Source organism: Ciona intestinalis, chromosome 2 (genome assembly GCF_000224145.3).
Source record: "Ciona intestinalis chromosome 2, KH, whole genome shotgun sequence".
NCBI classification, from domain to species: Eukaryota; Metazoa; Chordata; class Ascidiacea; order Phlebobranchia; family Cionidae; genus Ciona; species Ciona intestinalis.
The window spans coordinates 5,322,548-5,345,969 of NC_020167.2; the positions used below are offsets into that span (position 1 = coordinate 5,322,548).

A 23,422-nucleotide genomic window follows, 5' to 3' on the forward strand; every position below is an offset into this window, starting at 1 on the left:
CGGTATCATGTGTTATACCAAAACTCAATAAAATCACATTTTTTGCAAAAGTCGAAAATGTGAGATTGGACCCCAACGCATGATACCGGTATCATGTGTTTATACCAAAACTCAAAAATTTCAGATTTTTTGCAAAAGTCGAAAATGTGAGATTGGACCCCAACGCATGATACCGGTATCATGTGTTTATACTGAAACTCAAAAATTTCAGATTTTTTGCAAAAGTCGAAAATGTGAGATTGGACCCCAACGCATGATACCGGTATCATGTGTTTATACCAAAACTCAAAAAAATCACATTTTTTGCAAAAGTCGAAAAATGTGAGATTGGACCCCAACGCATGATACCGGTATCATGTGTTTATACCAAAACTCAAAAATTTCAGATTTTTTGCAAAAGTCGAAAATGTGAGATTGGACCCCAACGCATGATACCGGTATCATGTGTTTATACCAAAACTCAAAAAAATCACATTTTTTGCAAAAGTCCAAAAATGTGAGATTGGACCCCAACGCATGATACCGGTATCATGTGTTTATACCAAAACTCAAAAATTTCAGATTTTTTGCAAAAGTCGAAAATGTGAGATTGGACCCCAACGCATGATACCGGTATCATGTGTTTATACCAAAACTCAAAAATTTCAGATTTTTTGCAAAAGTCGAAAATGTGAGATTGGACCCCAACGCATGATACCGGTATCATGTGTTTATACCAAAACTTAAAAATTTCAGATTTTTTGCAAAAGTCGAAAATGTGAGATTGGACCCCCAAATTTTTGAGTTTTGGTATAAACTCATGTGTTTACATTTTGAGATTCAATCATGTTTCGCAGTTTTTTTTGTAAAATATTTATTTCCTTATTGTTTTAAATACCATTAAGCTATGTTTTTTTGAATTGATATTTTTTTCTCAATCTTTACAATTTTAGTGTCTTCTTGCAGAAATAGATTATGATGAATAATTGAATGCTAGGCGTGGCCGGAAAACGACAGTCGGAATAACATGGTGCTGTTCATACTCATGCCAGCTTACAAGTTACCATGTATGTTACTTTGTGGGTGATTTTTTATCATTTGTTTATGTACTACTGATAAATTGGACAACATTAGTGACCACTGGGTTGGAGCAATTCACGTTAAGCATCATATGTTTATTATTAACTTTTGACACTGTTTAAGTGAAGCCAAGTTCACGAAAATAAAGTTTTTAATGACGAGTTTAACCAGTCTAAATCACCTATTCAACACACAGACATGGGTTGTTAAACATGTATTAATTAACACATCTTCTTTATTTTATAACAGCATGTCCCAATATACGAAAGCTATACACTGTTGTATTGTATGTTACAGTTTTGGTCCAATATGTGAATCCACAGTAGATTACAACATGAACTTGTACAGCTGGTATTCTATAAAGCTCACATAACTGCAACCTCTTCTAGGCTTGACGTGCAGCACATTGAATAATAAACAATGATTGGAATTAAAAAATGAAAGGTTCAGTCTGAATCATAACCATCTCCTTTCATTTCATCTGGAACTTCCGCAAAATGGGCGGCATCTTCTTTAGTCGATTGTTTTAATCGCTCCCGAATTATTTCTGCGATGGCCCGCTGAGTTTTTCTTTCTAATCGATCAAGTTTGGACTGAATGTCTCGTTTTAAGTCCCAGTCAGGTTTTCTTGGAGCAAGCTTTAATATGTCCACTTCCTCCTGCACAGTTGGCTCAGCTGCTTGACTTTCTAATTGATTCTATAAAAAACAGGTTTCAACGTTTTATCGAGATATCAAAAATGTAAGAATTTTAAGCTGACAATTCCCAACCAAGCTTTTAGGCATGATATAATTTTTGGTTTAACTAATATCCCAAGAAGTTTACATGTTACAATTTAAAATCTAAGTGCAAAAGTTACCCTTAACTAACTGCAACCCAATGTTTTTATATTTTTAGTAAGGTATGGATAAACATTTAGACAACATATGCCCACAATGGCGGAAGCATCAAGCCTTGAACTCGTAGTGAGACGTACTGGCCTCCCCATTGTACCATACCAAGTGAGACGTACTGGCCTCCTCACTGTACCATGGTGTCATAACCTATTTAACCTTATCAACCCCTTACCTTGGCAGTTTTTTAACAAACAAAAAGTGTAAATTCCATTCAATTTAGTAATCTATAATTTCAATGGTTTTTATAAATATTATTAAACACTACCAGTAAAACACACAACACAAAAATAATATATTATACATATTTAAAATATTTTGATATGTGCCTATATTCTTACAGTTATTTGGTCTTCTACTTTCTCCGGTTCTGCGTTTGCCAACACAGCTTCTTTCAGGTCATCCCCAACAGGATTGTAATTTCGAAGTTTCAGTTCTGGTTTTGGAAGCTCCTCTTTCCCGCTCTTCTTTGATGGAGGTTCACCTCCTGTCATCCTTTGTTCTCGCATCGCTTTTAATCGTTCTTTCCTCTTTCGTGCTGCCTCCTCAAGATTGCCAACATTTTTATCTCCCATCATTTTAAGAAACCAGAACCTTATTACTCTTGAGTTGTGTAAATTTTCAAAACGTGTTTACTATTTTACTTAAAATATGTTAGCTGCTGCAAACAAGCGTATAACTGACGAGTGAAAACTGGACACATTCTTTATGTTATGCTGAACACAGTATTTGTTTTATTGTTTTCATTACTACGTATAATTTTAAGCGTTTTACAATTTAAATATTAAATAACGAATATTGATTTCTAAAATCGGTTATTTTGGATTGACACTTTTTGTCTAACTTTTAAATTAAACTTCTTTCTTGGTTCTCTTGTATTAACTTAACAAGAAAAAGGGTAATGCACGATCCGACTAAAAGTCCCAACTATTGAAAATGTGCTAAAATAGAAATCGGCTTTGCAATTACATAAAATTATTATAAATTCCCATATAATATAATGTAGCTAGCCGAATTAAATTTATTTCATCCATAATGTTGCTTCAACGACACAACTGTTACTCGTTTATAATGTGATATTGTTCTTGGTTGCATTGCAGGAGATACAGTCAACGACTTGTGACATGGTTGTCTACATTCTTAGAATTAAAATTTCAGATTACCATTTACGTAATTTCTTTAAACATAGCTCCCTTGAAAACTGGTAAGCATAACCACGAAGCAAATGAAGCCACCGCGTGTACAAAACACGCATATTTTACCTGCCGCAAACTTAGTTGAGTAATAAAATTATTACCAAGGCAGGATGTAGCACATTTTTGGACAGACAACGTATCCAACCAACTTATAGCTAGGGCAGTAACGAACATTTAGCTGGACCGTATGGCGTTTTTTACGTTGCACGCCGAGGGGCTGAGCAGTATCTTTATATTCAATTTATGGAAACCAGGCTAACTTATCGTCCCATGGCGTAAACGCGGTTGTACAAATACAAGTTTAGGTTAAAATTGTAGACAGGGAAAAAAATGGTGTTGTAGTTTTTACGTTTATAGTAAACTTACTAGCAAAGCGGAGTAGAACAAGTTAAGCGGAAACTAACAACTAATGATTACATAACAAAAGTGGGGGGTCTGTACTGCCAAGCTACAAAGCGTTCTCCCTTATTACGACACACGATGGGCAGTTCTTGAATAAAGGCACTGATTTCCGTGTGCGTCACTATACTAGCACCCCATTAGATTTGGCCAAAAATAAATGCGAAAGGTGGTGGATTAACCACTAAAACGTTTACTCACACGATAGTTAGCACGCGAACAGACTGACAAATATGCAAAGTCACGCGATAATGAAACGCAACTCTTCTGATATTTTATAAACTAAATTGCAAACAAATGTATCGCGCACTTGTGGAAATCTTTGCCCATATATGTAAACATAGGTTAGCAGTAAGTGAGTAAACGTTTATAATAGAAATTTCCGATAGATCAGAGGGTAAAAATTTTTTAATGGTTTTCCGCGTGGGGGCACTAGTACATTATATACAGAGCGAGTTTTATCTAAAATCGATCAGAGGCTGGTCTTAAATCGACAGCCTATTTGTGAATGGGATTAGATTTTACCACGGCGTTTTATCAATGACATTTATCTCTGATGTAACCGCTGGGTCACCTTAACCTGAGATGACAGTTCCGCCTTAAAGGACGAAACGCGGCAATTAAAAGCGTGGCAAAGCGGAATCTATGCCGTTAAAGGAATTACTCGTTTTATCGGCTTTGAAATTCTTGCGGTCGAAAACGCAGTGGTCATCTCGGCAGTGATTTTACAACATGGTTATCATTACAACGCGCAATATGTTCGTGCTTGCTGCGGCAGGTGCCACTTGTAGTTCATAACTAAACGCCTAATCTTTTAATCTATATCCAAGACCAGGCTTTAGCGGCGCAGAGCTCGAAATTACAGAACGCAAGGCACCTATAAAGCCAAGTGATCTATAAACTCCATCTCGAGCGGAGACCGCCGTCAAACTAACGAGCGCCTGTGCTTGTAGCGGTGACGTCTCCCGTGGCTTGGCGTCAATTAAATTTTAAATAATCCACAAAAACAAGTTGAACTTTAGCACGAATGAAATATCCGCGTTTTCAGTTCGACATATACTACGTGGACAGCGGTGACAAATACATTTTGCTAATTTGTTGCGTAAACAAAAATATCTCTATAGTAGATATCGGTACTATAACAATTCAGTTTAGGCGACACACTCATATATTATGTTATTTTTAAATATACTAGCCTTTATATGTTATTTTTAATACTGAGTTAAATATATGAAAAATGCGCGCCAACTTAAGTTCGTAATTCTTTAAATTCTCTCTTTAGTTTGTGCTCTAGAGACTCTTCAGTGGCGTTGCCACAAATTTCTTATCTCGGGATTGGAAATAAAAGTTTCTGATTGATTGGCTCGCACTGCGGGGCGTAAGGCTGAAATCCCCACAACGGTTCGCGCACTGCGGCCCACTTCAGAATTATTGCATTGTGTGTACTGGTGAGGCTATGTTCGCCATATCGAGTCGTGTTGTGCGCTTAAGTAGTGATGCATTGTACAGCTTGAGATAAAAAGGCTTAACAGGCCGCAAACTTCCTGCCTCTCACTCCTCCCACTCTCTCCTCCATTCTCCTCCTGATAACTGACGGTAAGAAATCATAGCGGTTTAGTTGCCATGACAATCATTATTCAACCCTTTTAATACGTATAGTGCTGTTTACGCCCTGAATGTACTGCCACTATTAAAGGTGTGACTGGAAAATAACAAGATTTCGTTCCTGTTTTTAAGCGGAAGAGAATATTTCCTCAGGCATTAATTTATTCAAATTGACCAGAAGATATCTACGCTAAGGCTTGGTCTTCATATAGTTGCAGCTTACGAAAAAGATAATTACCCAATTTTCGTGCTCATGCATAAGCGGTTGCGTTTTCATTAGATGTACCGGTATCAATTTAACCCACGCGGTACATTTAATAAAGTGAAAATGGTGGGTTGCCTGCTTTTAATGTGGCTTCATCTGGCGAGTCAAGATGCAATTAACGAAAACGATTTGACCAACGACGACAATAACCGTTTGTGTGCAAACGTCTTACTGGCGAAAGACTGTTGAGTGACACTGGGCGCAGTTAATCCGTTGTGTTAACCATGTCACGTCTCCGACTGAGCCGATTTGCGTAATTACTGACTTCCGAAACAACAAGCTTGTGATATCTACATTCGAAATCGCTTGCACGCGGAGCAGTGTTGACGCTTTACACGGTGACACGGCGCCTTAGTAAGCAGTGGAAATTCGAGGGAAACGCTCGAAATAAGAACACGATGGCGTGGTAGCTATTTGTTGTATCGATTCGAAGGCTTAGAAATCTTAAAGATGCTAAGGCTGTCAAGAAAATGTCATTTCAAGCCGACCGGTGTATAGTTACGACGGAAATTGGTAAGGGAATGCTCAGCATACAGCTGCTGGCCATAACATAATAAGCTTATGCGAAAAACGTAAGAATCTTCTTTATTGGGACGAAATAACAGGTGTCCTATGACTTTACCACCGGTTTAACTTTTGGTTGTTCCGTCCGGTGCTCCCGGCGGCGACTGATGCTTTGTCTCACGTCAGATTACCTTCAAATCCATCCGTTTGTTTGCGAATAAAGCAATCATACGCGTCATAATCTAAGCCGATATGTTTCCACAACGCACACCGGATCTGGTTGATGAAGCACAAAAGGTCGACGACAGAAACTCGGTCGGAAAATTTCAGTCGAAAATTTGACTCTATTCTTCATGAGAAGCGTCTGCTGTGTCGCAGGTGGCTCCAATCAATCGGCGCCAGCGGTATTGGGATTCTCATCGGGCCTTGGCTTCTCAAAGTTTACTTATCAATGAAAGGCGGTCGCTATTCGAAGTTACAGATCACAATTGGCATCCGAACGAAATTGTCTCCGAACCTAACACTGCCCCTTGCGACAAGAAAGGAAACCCAGGGCACCGAGTCGGACTGAGTCGACTGAATCAAAAACCACAAAACTATTCCAGTCGTTGTTTAGAAAACAAAGTCGCTTGAAATCCATTTCCTTAGTAAACAAATGATCGCATATATGTCATATAGACTTTGACCTTAATATTAAATAACCTCAACAGCTTCTCCAGACGAGGAAACAGGGGACAGTTGTGTTTTGCCAATGACTAACAACAAATCGTCGACATAACGATTGTATTTTAAATGCCTTTGTCTGCATGTAAAACAAAAATATTATTTAGCATATCGTTCGCAGTCTTGCTTTTTGGAAAGATGCTGACGACAATTATACGACGTTGCTGAAATTGTGTAAGATTTTTATGAGACAATGTTTAGTAAGTTCCTAAACATGTGACATAAACAATAATATACAGTGATTCATTTCCACATTTAATTGCGTTTTATCATTTACGATCTTATGATCAATAACTACAAAGTTAAGGACAAGGCGACGGAACTTGTTCCATTTACGACTAAGGAAAGCTATAACTTGGATCAGCGATTAATATTTTTGAAAATCCATTATTTGCCAATTGGCAGGTCGGTGTTTTTCTTAACACAGAAAGTGTTTTACCCTCAAACATGGTACACCTTTATACTCTGTCCGCTTACAATATATCTTCTTCAAATCGACAGCCATCGTTTGTCATCGTTATGCCATCATATTTCCTATTGTAACCTCACAATGAACTTTTGTTAGCAAATAGGACGATGTCGTTCGGTCGGTTTCCATCTCGAACGGGCAACAGTAGCGACATTGTTCAAATTGGAAACCAGTTTAGAAGCGGGTATGTATATGTTTTTGTTAAGACAATTATTCCCGTGATAATTCACTCTTCATTTCACTAGACGAAACACGATAAACATCGTTGGCGTGGTTACGGAAACGCGTTCTGCTTGGTCTAAGTTTAAAGATGTTCATGCCAGTTTTCTGTGTACACAAAGCGCGCAGAACAACTGTGCCGTGTAACAGCGACTCTAATTAATTTTAATTGAAACGAGGCAGGAAGTGGAGAATTCTCTCCGAACGATTGTGACGCAGAAGCGGCCAAACGGGGACGAGGCGGCCGGTCGCGTCCACGTAGCGATTACAGCGTTTTCTTTCCGGATAGAGGCAAAACAAAAACAGTCGAGAGGTCTCGTAGCATGAGAATTTCGCCTCAGGGCCACTGGGAGCCAAATCAAAACCAAACACTAGTGCCTCGTCACACCGTGTGTGTAAATGTTGGTCGCCCAGTGGAAAACCATTGCACTTTAACACATAAACCAAGAAACACGTTTGAGATTTTTGTGGCCTTTATTTTCGACCACGGCAGTCTCTTGTGTTAACAACAAAATTCCCGCAAATGTTAAAAGAGATAGTGCGGCCAAGTGATTATACAAGCAGGACGGTAACATGGCTAAACGTTAGAACTCGCCATTAAAGAAATTAATATAGCATTTTCTATTTTGGGTTTAATTTGAAACAAATTTGAAAACCAATGTCACGTTTGTGTCATTTCGTAAACGGTACCACTTAGAACGGTCGTTAGCATGATTAATTACGAAAAGACATTTAGACAAATATTCGACGTTTTAAACGAACTCGGGAATATAGTCATCTCTTTTCGGTGGTTGGTTTCGACATCATGTGGTGTTTACGAAACAGCGGCAGATTATGACGTAACTGTCCGTTTTCAAGTGCTAGTTTCCGGGCTCGGGTTAACCCGCTGATTGTTGTTGGTCGCCATGGTAACGCTTGAGGGTCAGCCAATCGGAAACAGAAGCGGAAAACGGAATAAACACGGGGGTTCTATACTCTCAGCGTATGTGGCCGTTTGAGAAAAAGAAACATCGCAGGCGGTTTTCTATCCAGCAGACGTGGTACGCAGGAATGCGATATTTAGAGTTATGTTAACAGACTGTCACCGTATCTGCCCCGGTTTTATTCGGTGACTGATGACCAAGAGAAACGCACTGTGCATCTAATTACAACGGCCGCAACAGATATTTGTCGTATTCAAATCAAATTCCACGTCTGCGTTGACCTTCAAATGAGCCGAATCGTGACATGCGTGGCGAATAACTGACGTCCTTGCAATTCCGTGGACATCACGATCATTAAAACGCTGCGTAAATTTAAAATTACAACTCATTGCGCCCACGCTTCCATATGTCATCCATCGGTTTCGATTTGTCGAATCAGATCCCGCCCATTATTCCAATAACACAGTTATAGAGTAAGTGTAATTGTTCCAAAATAAAACGCTTTATTCGCCGCCATTAATTCGACATTCGAATTGTGTCGGAAGTGAGGGCTGCACTTAATATTTGATGATCGCCGACAAGAATCTATTTTCCTCGCAACCGAGATATCACGTGACGCCGGAATGTAATACGACAATCACGGGCAATCGGGCCACGAATCTTTCGCCTGACGTCATCGCGGACCCTAGCGTGCATTCCTATCGACGTGAAGCTTAATACTGAACACATCAGCAGCTCCTGCAGTAAGGCAAAAGCGGTCGAGATAAATGTGCAGTGACGTGCGGTATATAGGCAGTTGCAAGCTACTGCGGATGGTGTCGGTTCGGCGCCGCGCGCTATTACAACTGAAAGCGGAAATTCTTTCCCGAGTGTTTGCCTTGTTCCGACGAATCGCGTTATTTTCCGTCGACCAACTGCCCCGCAGCAAAAGTCGCGGTCGTATTTTCGCTTAAACCCGTCTTCGGTTACCAGCGTTACCGATCAATCAACGACGGAACTGTCTTCGGTGCCTGGTCTGCTGGCCCACACCGACAAGTTGTGTAAAGAAAACAAATTCTGGACGTGCTGTATGGGTTATTGGTATGGTATAAAGACCATAAACGCTAAAAGTCATCTTATCACATACTAAACCGTTGTTAAAAAATATTCAGAAAGTTTTACCATAAAGTAATTGATCTACCATTTATTATTGTGTATGCATACCGATAAAAATAGCAACCAGTGACCGATTTGCCAAAAACAAAACAAAACCTTTTTTTGGATATCATATTACTTCCTTTTTACCATACGTGCATGACGATGCCACGCGTACTCAAGCTTACAGCTAGGTATTCATTAGCTTTATAATGCTTGAATCAGCCGCAAACGCCGAGCAGAGAATGAGTTTGTGGTTGATAGGTCTATAAACCAAAACTTGATCTCTACCAGCTCAAGCAGGTAACTCCAACCGACACAACAAACCCCGCGCGCAGAGGGTTAGTGGGGTAAAACTGCTCCCACGCCGGCTTTTAAAAATGCCTCGAAACCTGTACGGCTGCGGGGTCAATTTAACGATGAGTGGGGTAAAGTAGCTGGCTTTAGAGGTAGGGTATCACTCCGCATGTCTCCTCGCAAGTTTAAGCTTGCAAGCAGGCTTCAGCGAGCCAGTGTTCCCACGACAGAATGTATACGTTTGACAGATAATTCAAACCCTTGGCCCCCGATCAAAAGATGTCATAAAACAATACATTTGTCGGGTTGTCAGCATTGTACCGGGGACACGAACTCATAACACGACCATGTGCGGTTAAACCGGGGAAGCACTGATATCGAGTTCAGTTCGTTGCAGATACGTGGCGCCAGCAAGGTGGTGTCGGCGCCTGCATAACACTTAGAATCTAAGACCTAACCTTTCTTTAAATGGAGATATTGTCGCATAGAAGAGAGTCATGAGAGTGTTTATACAAATCGAACTCCGGTGTCACAATAATGAAATCAATTTAATCCTATTTTCCAGCAGCCGAGTAATTGTTAGGTTCTCAGGGTGCGATGAAGAAGATTGATGAATCTGCGATGCGATTTGCAACTCTCTCATGGCATCGTAACTTGTGCGGTCGAAACGAAACGGCCAATCAGCATAATGCGATTACGAAGACCGTAATCTCACTTTGTGAGTCGAACACGTTGCTGAGAGCCTCCCGTCCATTATACAGCGCGTTTCCCAGCAAACAAACAGCCGCCTCTGCAGTGTTTTTGTAAGTGCCAAAGGAATTGGACCAATTAGCTAACCCGCCCTCCTTACTTTATCTGTGGCAGCGAAAATAATTAAATCTCCTTTAATTTGCGAAGGAAACAGCCACCCAAGCTTTTGTTCCTGCAGCAGGCCCGTAACAGCAACAAAGCAAGTACTGGGCCGATTGGGTAACTTGATACGGGGTTAAAATAACTACGGCTCGGTGTGGGTCGGTTATCTTCTCACCCGGTGAAGGGCCGGTGGGGTATAAACAAAGTTACTTCGTCCCAGTTCCGGCATGAGACCGTAGAAAAGGTGAAACATCCCCTTGGGGTTCGGGTTGCAGGGCCCCAGGTTCGGTGCGCTCGCTGAGAACGAACAATAGCTCATTGTTACGTCGATAAGGAAGCACGCGTTACGCGCCTGTTGAACGTCCGGTGTTAAAGATTATTGAAAAGAAATTTCCGCCCAGTAAAAATCTGCTTTTCTTATACTTTCTGCATAATTTTCCAATTTGAAAATGCATGCTAGCTTTTGTGCATAAGGCGATACAACGAATATGTGAAGTTGATGTTAGGCTTAATCATGGTCAAATTTTATTTATATGAGTCATTGTCCGTGCGATTAATCTACATGTCTCTATGACGGTAAAGAATAAGTTTACGGGTTTAAAAAATGCGGTATTTGCGTGGTTAAAAATAATTCAAACAAAGTTTCTGAAGCGAAAACAGCAGTGCTAACCAGATCAGACGCGCCAACAAAATCAACCAATAGTTGGTGGTCACAGTTTTAAAACGGGCAGCACTGGCCGCTTGGTCCTTGAAATTAGTGGCTGGCGAGGCAATATAAGCGGTGAAGTCGCCGTGCGGAACGACAAGCTCATTCAAAGACTTCCTGTCTATTGTCAGCTATCCACTCGTGGAGCCAGTTGGGTCTTCAGAAACCATTAGAGCGGATCGGGCCATTGTGATCGCACAGAGCTGTGCTTCCGTCCCCGTAATGTAACTGGCGCATGTAGATTAGTATTTTACAACCCATAGGAGGAATTACCTAGGGCCACATCCTGCGCACACATTAATAATCATTGCTATTTATAACGCCGCTTAAACCAGCGCCGCTGGTAGGCCACAATTTCCGAGATTTACATATTTTTGAAACATTGTAACACCAACAAAATGTAAGTTCGCCTCCTGTAACTGCAGTGGCAAGTTAATCCAGATCCGCTCTTTGTAGCATGCGTCGATAAGCGGATAAAATCGCCATTCTTGACGTTGAAAGCTTTGTGACGTCATAAAATGGGTTAAATCTCTACGGGGCGATCGTTCCGCGTCACTCAAACAAAACGCAGTTGCTTTAAATTCTCTGCAACAACTTCTGACTTAAGCGTATACGACGCGTTTTGGTTAATTTCATTAGGTCTAACTTTCATGGGCTTACGAAAATATGGCCTGTCTATGGATATATAGAACTCCATAAGATCGAGGCAAACAGTCAAAACGTTTCGAAATCGATTCCAGTCACCAACGCGTCAGGAATTCTGGAAACCAGTGTATTCTAAGCTACACTGTTAGCCAACACAACGTCATAACACTTCATTGTGACGTCACTCGAAGGGCGCGCCAGTCGAACCGCGCGATTGCGTCGCGAATTCGGAAGCAATTGTGATAGAAATACGCGAATCTCGAACCTCGACAGCCCTTTGATCGGCAGCCTGAACGTTCCTTCGAGCAAATAAGGAAAGGGGCTTTCGACATTAAACGGTACAGTCTGAAAACCGGGCTAAATTTAACTGAATTTGTGGGAAAACTAGCTTCCGTGTGACATTTACGACTGAAAAAGACGCGAAGCATTTCTCAAACGTTGATGCATCATATATATACACCGGGTTTTTCTTTGTGGTTTGCAACACCTAGTTGCTGCAACCTATGCGTGGTATTTTGTGCTAGTAGGCTGGCATTCACAAAAATCTATATAGAGAATCTGCTGGTGACTTGTCTAATTTTAGCCCTGTCCAAAAATCAAAAATACTCGGAGGTAAACTTTCTTTGTGTATTGTTTCTCGGTGCAGAACCAAGTATAATCGAAATCGCCATAAAGTCCATTTTGAGTACACAATAATCACGTGCAATTCAAGTACAAGTGGGGCCCGTGTTCTGAAGCCGACGGGAACGGGGCTTTATTAATCTGAGAACAGTATATAGTTCCTAAGTGACAGCACATGCTGATTAGGAATATGTTGGCCGAAAATAAACGGACTAAACGTGGATAGAATCTAAAGTTGTAATCGACGCGTTCATCAATAGTCTATCTCTATACATAAATAATTCAACGTGGTATGATACAACTGAAACACAACGATACGACAACTCGGGAGAAATAAAATTATCAGAAAGAAATAAAACAACGAAAGTTGAAACGAAAGGGTTCGGCGGGCTGCTCGTGCCATAAGCGGGGTAGGTGGGGTTTGGGTAAAAGTATGCGAGGGCTCGCTTGGTTGGGGTGAATACGTCGGGTTAGGTTGGCAAAATAGTTTATGTAAGCACGAGGCGAGCAAAATAAATAACCGGAGAATAAATAAAGAAGAACTTTTGGAAAAGTAGCAGAAACGGCCGAAGAAATGAAACGTTAAAGTTGGCAATCATCGTGCGCATGCGCAGTGCAAGCGCGGGGTCGGTCGTGGCAGCGTTGGGTGAGAAGCTATTTTGCAGGCTGCGTAAAGCAAGCGTGGTCGGGGTTGTGTGGCCAGTGTTGCCAATGTGGTTTACACGGCATCACTGTCATCACTTTCCTTGGTTAGCCGCGTTGTGGGGGAGCGCGGGAAGGAGGAGGTAAATAAAATGCAATAACGGAAACGGCATGGGAGGTATCGCGTTGTTGTCCCGGCATCACGGGCGGAAACTGGGTTGTTATTTTGAAACATTAATCTCTCTGGCACCACGGCGCCGTTGGGAGTCTTGGGTCTCCGTGTTGTGGCAAGTCCCTGTTCGTGCCCGTCATCTGTAGGAGTCTTTACACTTACATCCTTGTTTAGGGGAGCAAGCTTTACAGGCGCGTGAACAGCCCATCGCGATTGGGTAGCACAGAAGACAGGGTAGGAAGATGGAGAGGACGCTGAGCGCCGTCCATCGGAGACAGCAGTCGGAACCGCGACATGAACACGGTTTGTCCGCTAAGTCTTCGTTGTCGTCATAGTTCGTGCAGTGATAAAGGCCGGCCCGTACACAGTACACGCAGGTGGCGACCTCAACACAATCGTGGACAGTGCACGCACAACGTCGGTTGCACATCCAACAGTGTCGGGAGCCTCTTGGCGTTTCAGGCTCGCCATTTCCACTTTCCCTGCACCGCGGACAGTTCTTGCACCGTGGGCAAACTTCTCCTAGTTTATTATTGCCGTTCCCATCCGCAGGGTTTCCTCCTAAAAGCTGCCTTTCGTCGTCTCTATTCGAATCGATGGACGAAGTTCGAACCAGATTCTTTTTTAACGTTGTATCTTGATTCGAAACAGAGGTCTTCGTTGATTTATCGCTTTTTAAATCCACGACGAGGGGCTTTTTTAAAAGTTTATCTTCGGACTTAGTGGCTTTTGAAGTTTTTTTACTCTGTGGTTTTGGCTGCGAAATTATAACCCTGGACCTGTCGCTTGTCTCGTTATTGCCCATCGGCGTCGGTTGCACAGTTTGTACAGGGCCGGTTGAAACCGTTTGCGTAACTGCGTCGACTTTCGCTAAACGTGGCCTAACCTCAACGCCCAACCTCGCAGCGACCTCGGGAGGCGGTGGTGGAGGACGCGGAGGAGCTACGTTGGAAGTCCGGCGAGGAGGTGGAGAATCACTCGATGGTGGCAAGGGTGGAGCTGGTCTCGAGCGATATAAAACGTCGTCGCTTAACTGCCGGCGAGGTTGGGAATGTCCGATGGTAAATGGTCGGGCAGGGACCGCGGGCGCAAAGCGACCACTGTCGGCTAATCGTAGGTCCCGGGAAACCAGATGAGAAGGTAAAGACGCAGTTGTCATCCTCGTCGCCGATCCTGGAAGAGGAAGAGCATGGCAGTGACGCCGCGATCGATTTCTGTGACGGGGGTCCCTGTGGTGACGATGGTGGCGATCTTCTCTATGTCTTCCTGCATCACGGATGGAAGAAGTTAAGACACCACTGGATGCTGGCGCCGAACCAGGTCGCAATCTCTGGCCTGGGTGTTCCGTATAATCGTTCTCGATCGCGCGGTTTCTTGCGTTGTTATTACTACTGCTGCTGCCAAGCAGAGACATGCTCGACACATCAGATGGAGCTGCTCTTGAATTAATTAAGTTGGCGGGTTCTGATCTCGCATTCGTGGAGGAGGAACGGATTCTGAACATCGCTCTTTCACCGTAGCATCATAGAGGTAAATCCGGTGGAATGGTATCCGCTATGCTAATGCAGTAGCTCGGTCGTTGTCTAGTTGTTGATCGCAATCCGAAGGGACTAGCGATTTGTCGTTCAGGTGTATATAGCTATTAGCTAATGGTATTTAAAATGGCTTAATGCTTAGTAGCGTCTGAAATAAACAAAAGCAAGTTTAGCAAACTGAGTTAGAAACAGTACAACACAAACAAGTAGACAGATCTGCCGAAAAGAAAACTGTTTTAGCCACACAAGTGGTTACTTGATCTAACTTAAGTGCTGTAACTGGGTCAGGAATGTTATTCTGAAATGGGGGTCGTACTCTGGCTGCATTACAAGTCGCTCAAGTCTGCTTTCTACATTCAAATATTACAAGACGTGGACTTCTGCTGCATGGTGCATCCGCTTGCGGTTAAAATTCAATCGCTGCATTGAACGACAGTTGTATCGGTGTCGAAATCTGGTCTATCAGTTCTAAATCGAATGCATTGAAATCGTGGCGGCAAGCACACACTCACTATGTAGCGCACCGCCGCGGGCTCCAATGTGCGAGCACGCACACACACACGGTCTTGCTCAACAGGATTCCTCGGATTAGTGTTAAATCTCAACGAGTTACAACTCTGTACATGCTAGCTTGCAACTAACCAGGCGCTACTACATACAGTTGCTATGTCTATGACTCGGTTGCATAGTGTGTGTCCAGTGAACTCGTTCGGATCCAACTTATCTTAGATGACACGTCACAATTAGCCTCAACGTCTTCGCATTGCGCTCAAAGCTCATATTTCAGCGAGGTGACAGAACTCACACGAACCGGGGCCCGCTGGCCAAGCCCCAACTACGGCTACGGCGAACCGTTGTGTGCACTGCGAGCCTTAGCTACGCCTGACCGCACCGCATCGCGATAACATCGGTGGCGGATGACAGAGCGCGGCGAGGCCGGAAATTGACGGAGGGATTACTCGACCTCGCTGTGCTGTTGTGAGCGACGACACTACGAGTTTGTATCCGGATTATTCGAATTCTTACTCGCCCTGCCTCATCACTGCAGCTCGACGAATCTAAACTGATGTCGAAACGTTCCCGACACTGCGATGTCCTATCACGCTAACGTCACAAAAAGAGAAAAAGGCTCCGGATGACAATTGGACTTCACGCGAATGATACAGAGAGATGAAACATGCTTGCTCTCGCACTTCCGTGCTGTGACGTCACTGCGTGCCCGGTACTGACACCTGTCACCAGCACGAGATTTCAACGTTGATACAACGTCACAATCAACCTTGTGATGTCACTATCAGGCCGTCTCGACCCACTTATCTCCAGCGACGGCCAACAATCGTCATTGTTACGCTTCCTTTCTTACAAGACACGCACAAAGGGAAGTCACTGAAGACAATTAGTCTCCATAATGTTGGTCTATTAAAGCGAAATCAAACAATAGGACACTGTTTCAGCTGGCAATAGTTTTAGAAACAGCTCCAGCAACACCACCTCTAGCAATTGAGCTACAACGAGCACGGATTGTCTTATAGAATCGGAAAATGCACGACAGCCACTCTGCTAACTGTATTTCTAAACGTGTTGTTTAATTTCAACTGTAAACAGCGGCTCGTAAAACGGGCAATAAATCGGGGCACGAAATACCTTGAGTGGCGGCTGTCGGGAAAAAACAGGCGCTCGTCAACTTACAATGCCCTCTGTGATGTAATACTTCCACAGAAACCTCGATTTAATCACGTGATATCCCCCGAGATGACACGTTATTAAATCTACTCATTTCCGCGACGGACAGAAGCGGTTATTTCGTACCGGACGAAGGGAAACTACGCGCCGGTGGAAGCTATCGAAAACAAGTGCGCTTCAAGCGAGGTTAAGAGCGGAGTTACGAGCATATTCGTTAAGTGCGTTTTCCGAACGACCGTACGTTTGCGGCACAGACGCTTGCTAGTGGAAGAATGTCAGACGGGAAATTTCATCACAAATCACCGGGACCAAAGACGTTATTAAATTTCACTGCCCATACGCACGGATGCCTGAAATAAGTTCGGCGCCAGTGAGCTCTCGGCATATCCAGCGAACTCACTCCCGCGTGCCCACATCCAACGTGGTATTACCGGGTACTGCAGCGCGGCGGGGTACGTCATCTATATTGGGTTGACACCAATGTTTGGAATTGATTAGAGTTACGATCAAAGGCGAGAGCAAGACTCGGTTTATATACAGAACGAATGAACGCAAAGAAACAAAGCGCGCGGAAGTAGCGACTTCGTTTAAACACGCGCTTGCTCGACAATGACACAGCGACCCGCAACAATAAGCGATTGTTTGCATCATAAACTCGCATGACATAGTTCCAGGGGCCGGGGAGCAGAATCGTAAACACCCCATCCAACTGACTCTAATTCGGAAAGGCGTTGTTACCGATTTGACTGGAACAATTGACAGCTCCAAGAGTGGCAACTCGCTGGCTGTTGCGATCGATAGCATCCGGTAGAATTCGATTTGCTTAAAATACGCTTTTTGTTTCTGACAACTGGAGAGCGCAAATAGCATTGGCGGATGGGATATAGAGAGCACGAGTTCATTTGCGGAGAGCGTGTTATGGGCGTTGCCGCGACGTGGATCACCCGATAATTAGGGAGCACCCGACTTGAGGGGGGGTCGTCACGCTCTGACGCGATCGTCCTGCTTGAAAATTAATGCGATTCGAAGCGAGAGAGAAATCACGAAAAAAAACATGGGACGCACGAGAATTGGGGAAGCGGGCTAAATTAAATCCGCAATTTCCGCGCTGAATGCGGTAATTAAATTCCGCCCAAAGCCCAGGTGGGAGTTGAATTCCAAGGCCCCGATGCGTAAGCTTTGCCTCTGGTCCATGTGATATGTTGGGTGGGGCGTCGAGTTTCGACACTCCTTACCGAGTGGAGGAAACGAGCGAAAATAAGCTTGGAAAAGTTAAACCAATCACCCCGTTTATGACGTCAAAAGAGTAATTTGAATCTCCATAACACCCGTATCTACCACAGCGTCAAGTACATTACAATGTTATAACATGGCGAAAGCCGCCCTCGAGAATTTTAATACAATTGGCCGCAAAACACGTCTCGCTCGGCGGCTGAAATTTATTTTGCGGCCGATGATCGACTGTAATTTACAACACAGCAAAAGACAGCTTCTCAACATGGTGTTAACAAATCGCGGAATCGAGCTTAAGCCACCCAAGTAGCGTGAAGCTATTTAACAACAGCCGTAAAACCAGCCCGCGTCGAAATTAGTTTTCCACCAAGCGATAAGACGTGGAGGCGAACCAACACCTTTATCACCAAACATAAACTGTCTGCTTCAAAACTGTATGAGCTGGAACGAGTACAAACACTTAGGAGCCGCGTAGCTACCTAGTATCTCCGTTGCTTTAAGGCGCCAATCAATCTCGGAAAAAAATTTCGCAATCTCCTTTGTCGTTGTTGGCCGACCGCCGCAGAGGCTAAAACATCCGCTCTGAATCATCGGCGTAAATAGTTCATACGCGCGAGGCCGCGACAATCATATTATGACGAAATAAGCGGAAAACGACGACTACTAAACCGCGCGTCCCGTTACATAACTCACTATATTCGTTCGAATCTCAACTTGATCGGCGATAATGGTTGCGGCTGCCTCAACATATACACACGGCGGGCATATAATTTTCAAGGGAAACCAATGCCTAAGCTGCAGTAATCCCTCCTGCTAATAATCAAATCAGGGTCGGCTATGCATACACAACAACCTATTAGACAGCATAAAGTATCCCGGTGGTATTGCGAACCAACTCTTTATGTTGTTTGAGCGGTTGCCATCCAAGTACGTAGTAATCCGAAGAAATAAATATCCAAACGATGTTCTTGAGACAGCCTAACATATTTAATCAATACCTGTTAAACACCTGGTAAAAGAAAACAATAAATTTAGAATAAAACATTAAAATCGAGATTGAGCGCCGACTATTGCTGCCCCGGCTACAGAGAACAAATCTTCGGCGGCGACCTGCCTTCTCTCGATGTTGGTTTGCGGCTGTGCGAGAATCCTTCGACCTCGTATGGCTCTTCAACTGAAGCAACCAGGCTGTCGCCGCATTTCCTTTTTCGCGGCGCGTTCTTCAGCGATTTGGCACTGACCCGCGAAACGAAGAGTTCGCAAGTATGCGCCGCGGGCAAACGCGCGGAGAGAAGGAAAGAGAAAGCGAGAGGAAGGAGCAGCGGAAGAGAAGCGGAAGGTAGAGCAGGTCACGTGACGCGGCAGCGAGGAAATCTTCTTTCCTAATGAAGCTCGCTCCCCCGGGCGAAAGAGATTTAGCTATTATTGTTACGAGCTCCCTCCCCGGCCCACCGCGCTGTTACACTCATATCCGGTTCGAAGGATAGCTCGCTCTGCGCAAAGGAGGGCGAATGGCCAGCAGTGATCGAGAGGCTCCCCAGACAAGAGCGAACAGGAAGGGGAGAGAGTAGGAAGAGAGATAGACGCGATGTCCGACACATTTAAGACGCAACAATGTAATATTTCTCGCTTTTATTTCGTGGCAATACAGACAACGTGTGACGACACGCCCACGCGGAGCGCTAACGAGCAGCTCACGCCGCGCGTACAAACGTACAACGACCAAAGTGAAATTTTAATTCAACCAACACAGCATATACAGGATACTAAACTAACTAAACAGTTGAGGAACTAACTTACGACTATAAAGTGTCTTGTCAATGCCGATATCACCAAATATCACTTCGATAAGGCAATTACAGCGCTACCCTTCACTGAGTTCTATACACGAACACGCGGCATACGGTACCGAGGAAACATATTTCGCTGAACGGATATCCATCTGATTATGACGTCAAAACAGAATTTCGTCACATCCTTCCCGCGTCTGTTACAGGCATCTAGAATATTCGATAAAATACTTGTCTAATTACAATGGAGGAAACAGGATATAACCTGACAACTGCTGTACATAAACATATTAACTTCTGCTCAAGCTATAATTAAGAATAAACTAAACGAACGCGCAGTCGGTCATCTGAAAGAAAATCGATACTTAATTTGATATTTATAACCTGCGTAGTTCAACATATTTTCTCAACTAAAATGACCAAAACTACTCCTCTATCTAATTAAGCGAGGCTTATCACTCGATAACACACAAACGTGGGATAATGAACTTCGACGTGTTTGCTCCCATTGCCTTCAGTGTGTGAAGCAGGCGCCGGTAAATGCTGGTCACTTTATACACACATCCAAGCTCATATAGGAAAAAATAATATTCTATGATCGAAATATCAATGGTGAAAAAGAAAAAGGCGAAGCAATCGCTCACATTTAAGAGCCAAGAGTTCCCCAAAACGTAATCTTGTGGACTTTTTTATCAATTTCTTTGCCAGTCCAAAGGTTATACCACATACGGTTTTTTAAACGTAGATTTATTCAAATTTTCGTGACATTTCGGCAGAATTTCAATCTATAACATGATAAGATCAAACACTAAAATAAAATCAATACCACCCTTAAAAAATCTGTCTCAAATGCCAACATTGTTATGTTTGATTCTCTACACCGCATAACAAAATGACGCATTCCAAAATATTTAAAAACTTTCCTGCGGGTTTGCAATTATGTACCGGCCTATTTGGATCCGAGGATCCGCTGTTCGATTAAATTAAGCTTCAGAAAGCGGAAGGAACCAATTTATTGATTAAACGTGGGCGGGAAGGCATGCCCAACCCCGGAATAACGGGGCCAGGCGAAAATGGCGACAGTAATTTTCCGACGATTCGGCATCACGCCCTGTGACTTTGAATATACAGCTGGAACTAAATTACCGGAGTTTGCTTGAAATCAGGGGCTAGCGAATGTAGCGCAAGTGAAATCTATGCATGATACAATATCAAACTTAAAACTACAGTACAAAATCGAACACAAAAATCGCAAATTTTCTTCAAAATTCCTCACATAGATACTACGATAGCGACCAACGACAGCCATATATCGAATATTTCACCCCTCACATACTAAGTCTAGACATGGCCATGACGTAATAATTAGTTAATTGTCGACATCCGATTCAGCCGAGTGATCTATGAGCGTGGAGGATTCGAAAGCTCAGTCTACTTCTTCAGATGTTTACAAATAAACTAACACAAGCCTCTTAGCGTTGTGGACTGTCAAGTGGACCGACCCGGTTTATAAGTCAATTACCTCGATTTCTTGGCCGCAAATCGCCTCCTTTGCCTTTCATTAACCCTCCGCTTCCGAAATTACCGGAGGTTGCACGCCATTCCATCATTAAATCCGTCACGTTTTAGTCCTGCGCTCTTAAAGACGCACCGAGTGATGAAACGAAAGCGCAATGAGCTTGCGCCAATCTTCAATTTCCACTCCATACTCTGCTTCATTAAGCGTCGTGCCTAATCTATATTAAACGTCATAGCAACATAGCATACCTCCAACGCAGAAGGCGGCTGGTCACGGTGACGCAGAATATCCACTTAAAGATGTAATTTGCTCGTGTAAGACTATAAGGCATTGCGAATAAATTAAGTCTTAAAACGCCCAGCCGTAAATTATGGATCCACGATTTTATGAGCGTTGCTTTTAACGAGACAAACACGCTAGCACTGTACTCTGCATACTGCAAACAGAGTATTATATTATAGCACGTATAAAGATGATGTACCGTGGAGCTGCCTCGTGCAGGGCTCAGAATCTTAGCGTTACTCATATCGGAGTGTACAAGCACGCCGAGGTCGGTTAAAATGGCGAACCGGTGTGAGAACAGCGGGAAGTGGGTTTATTGCCCTGTTTATCGCGGCAACACCAAGTTGGTGGAATCGCGCTTCCGAACGCAGTAAACCGCGGGGCAAACAACTGGTTGGAGAACAAACAGCAAATTCCGGAGCATAATAACGGAAGTTTAATTTAACGCGTTTAATAGCAAGCTGCGCGGTTGGCCCACGTCGCCCAAGGGCCATAAAACGCTATGACAACACTTAAACTTGGGTGTACAAACGAATAGTCGTACCGAACCTATACTTTGGAGGCAGAAAAACTAAAAATCACAGCGTCGGGTGAAATCAGACACAAAGTATGAGGCTGTTACTCTTACTATAAATCAAGATTATTCTATGACGTTTTTCTCAAATTTATCTATAATTCGCATATCACGATAAGTGCCACGTCATCGCTTAGTGACGTGACACATGTAACAAATATTTTTAGTGACGATAGATCTGACGCCAGTCCTGACGTCATATGCAGGCGATCAGTCTTTAAATCGATCGAAAACAAAAAACAGCCCTATACGCATCCAATGTCCTCCATCACGACCAGCCCGCCCCACACGCAATAAAAGACAGCGTCATCGGTAAGAACAGAAGCGTCAATCATGGAAAACGCGACGGGGCCGCAAAGGTAAAGGCGGGATAGCGTTCAGGTATCGGAAATACAACCGACCGCTTATTCCCCCTGGTCCCCAAGCAACTCAATTAACGATCAAGGCCCTAATCGAATTAGGCAATAAACCGCAGCTATATCATGTGCGGAAATTGCGTAGTCGTAATTGATTCTAGGGCCTTCAAGGAAAAGGAACGGAGTCATATCGGTGGCGGACAATACCTTTTTAGGCAGTTAATTCGCCATAAAATATGGACCATTGGCCCACGAAGGCAACTAACTGGCTTATAAAGTATACGTAAACGAAGAAAACTTAGCCAACAACGTATAAGAATATTTTGCAGCACACGAAAACAAGTTACACTACTAAGTAAAAGACGTTCAAGTTGCGTACGAGTTTAAAATTGGCTGTACATATCATACTAAATGCAATAATCGTAACACACTAAATATAATCACTGTATATCTAAACTTGTAAAGGTTGTGCCAGTACAATGCTACTTGTTATGCGAATAAAACGTTTACACCCAAATTAACAAATAATTTATAAAATTTGTTTTCAAGTTAACGAATAGGTTGCACTGTTACAGAAATAAATACTTTTTGGTATCACGTAAGGCCACGTTGAAACTAACTGGATCGTTAAATACGCAAAGCTTGTGTGACTTGCAAGCGCCCTGCTGATATCATTATCTTGGGAAAATACAGTCCTTGGACTTCGACCGCGCAATGTATGCATAAAATCTCCTTGGACAGAAACTTACGACGCAAACCATTAGAGGCTAATTATTACATAAATCTCAAACACATTAAGGGCCGACCACACCCGAGTTTAGAAACGACGTGTGCCTAGCTTAGAGGGTAAACAAGCGCAGAGTTAATTTTCGGTTACTCGCCGTCGTTACTTACGCCTTAGTTTATCTTATCGCAGTTAAGCCCAGATCGTTATACACCTATATGGTAGCTTAAAGCAGGAACCATGTGAAAGCCACTTTTGGAACAAAATTGAACTTGATGTGAAAATCTATAAGATAAGCTAAAAGCGGTTATTCAGTTTATGTGCCAACTTCGATTGCTCGCTGGTTAAAAATTAACCCTGTGACGTGGCGATGGCCATAAGCCAGGAAAACCGGAAGGGATA

General features: G+C 43.2%; 2 protein-coding genes across 2 annotated transcripts; both read right to left on the minus strand.

Annotated features, from left to right (window-relative positions):
- Positions 1-1,255: 1,255 nt before the first annotated feature.
- On the minus strand, positions 1,256-2,698 carry LOC100177557 (coiled-coil domain-containing protein 12). The gene is made up of 2 exons (XM_002132123.4): positions 2,294-2,698; positions 1,256-1,757 (listed from the first exon to the last, which is right to left on the minus strand). The coding sequence occupies exons 1-2, from the start codon at positions 2,528-2,530 to the stop codon at positions 1,506-1,508; spliced, it is 489 nt and encodes a 162-aa protein (XP_002132159.1). The 5' UTR covers positions 2,531-2,698; the 3' UTR covers positions 1,256-1,505.
- A 9,804-nt stretch (positions 2,699-12,502) lies between these two features.
- Positions 12,503-16,303, minus strand: LOC100179914 (protein sprouty homolog 2). The gene has a single exon (XM_002132121.5). It carries the CDS (start codon positions 14,826-14,828, stop codon positions 13,461-13,463), a length of 1,368 nt encoding a protein of 455 aa, XP_002132157.1. The 5' UTR covers positions 14,829-16,303; the 3' UTR covers positions 12,503-13,460.
- Positions 16,304-23,422: the final 7,119 nt, after the last annotated feature.

Bases quoted from the DNA above. Each gene is read 5' to 3' on its own strand.
- LOC100177557 (XM_002132123.4), bottom strand. From the start codon at position 2,530: ATGATGGGAGATAAAAATGTTGGCAATCTTGAGGAGGCAGCACGAAAG. The intron at 1,758-2,293 runs GTAAGAATATAG...TGTTTTTTATAG, and splicing joins AAGTAGAAGACCAAATAACT to AATCAATTAGAAAGTCAAGC.
- LOC100179914 (XM_002132121.5), bottom strand. From the start codon at position 14,828: ATGTTCAGAATCCGTTCCTCCTCCACGAATGCGAGATCAGAACCCGCC.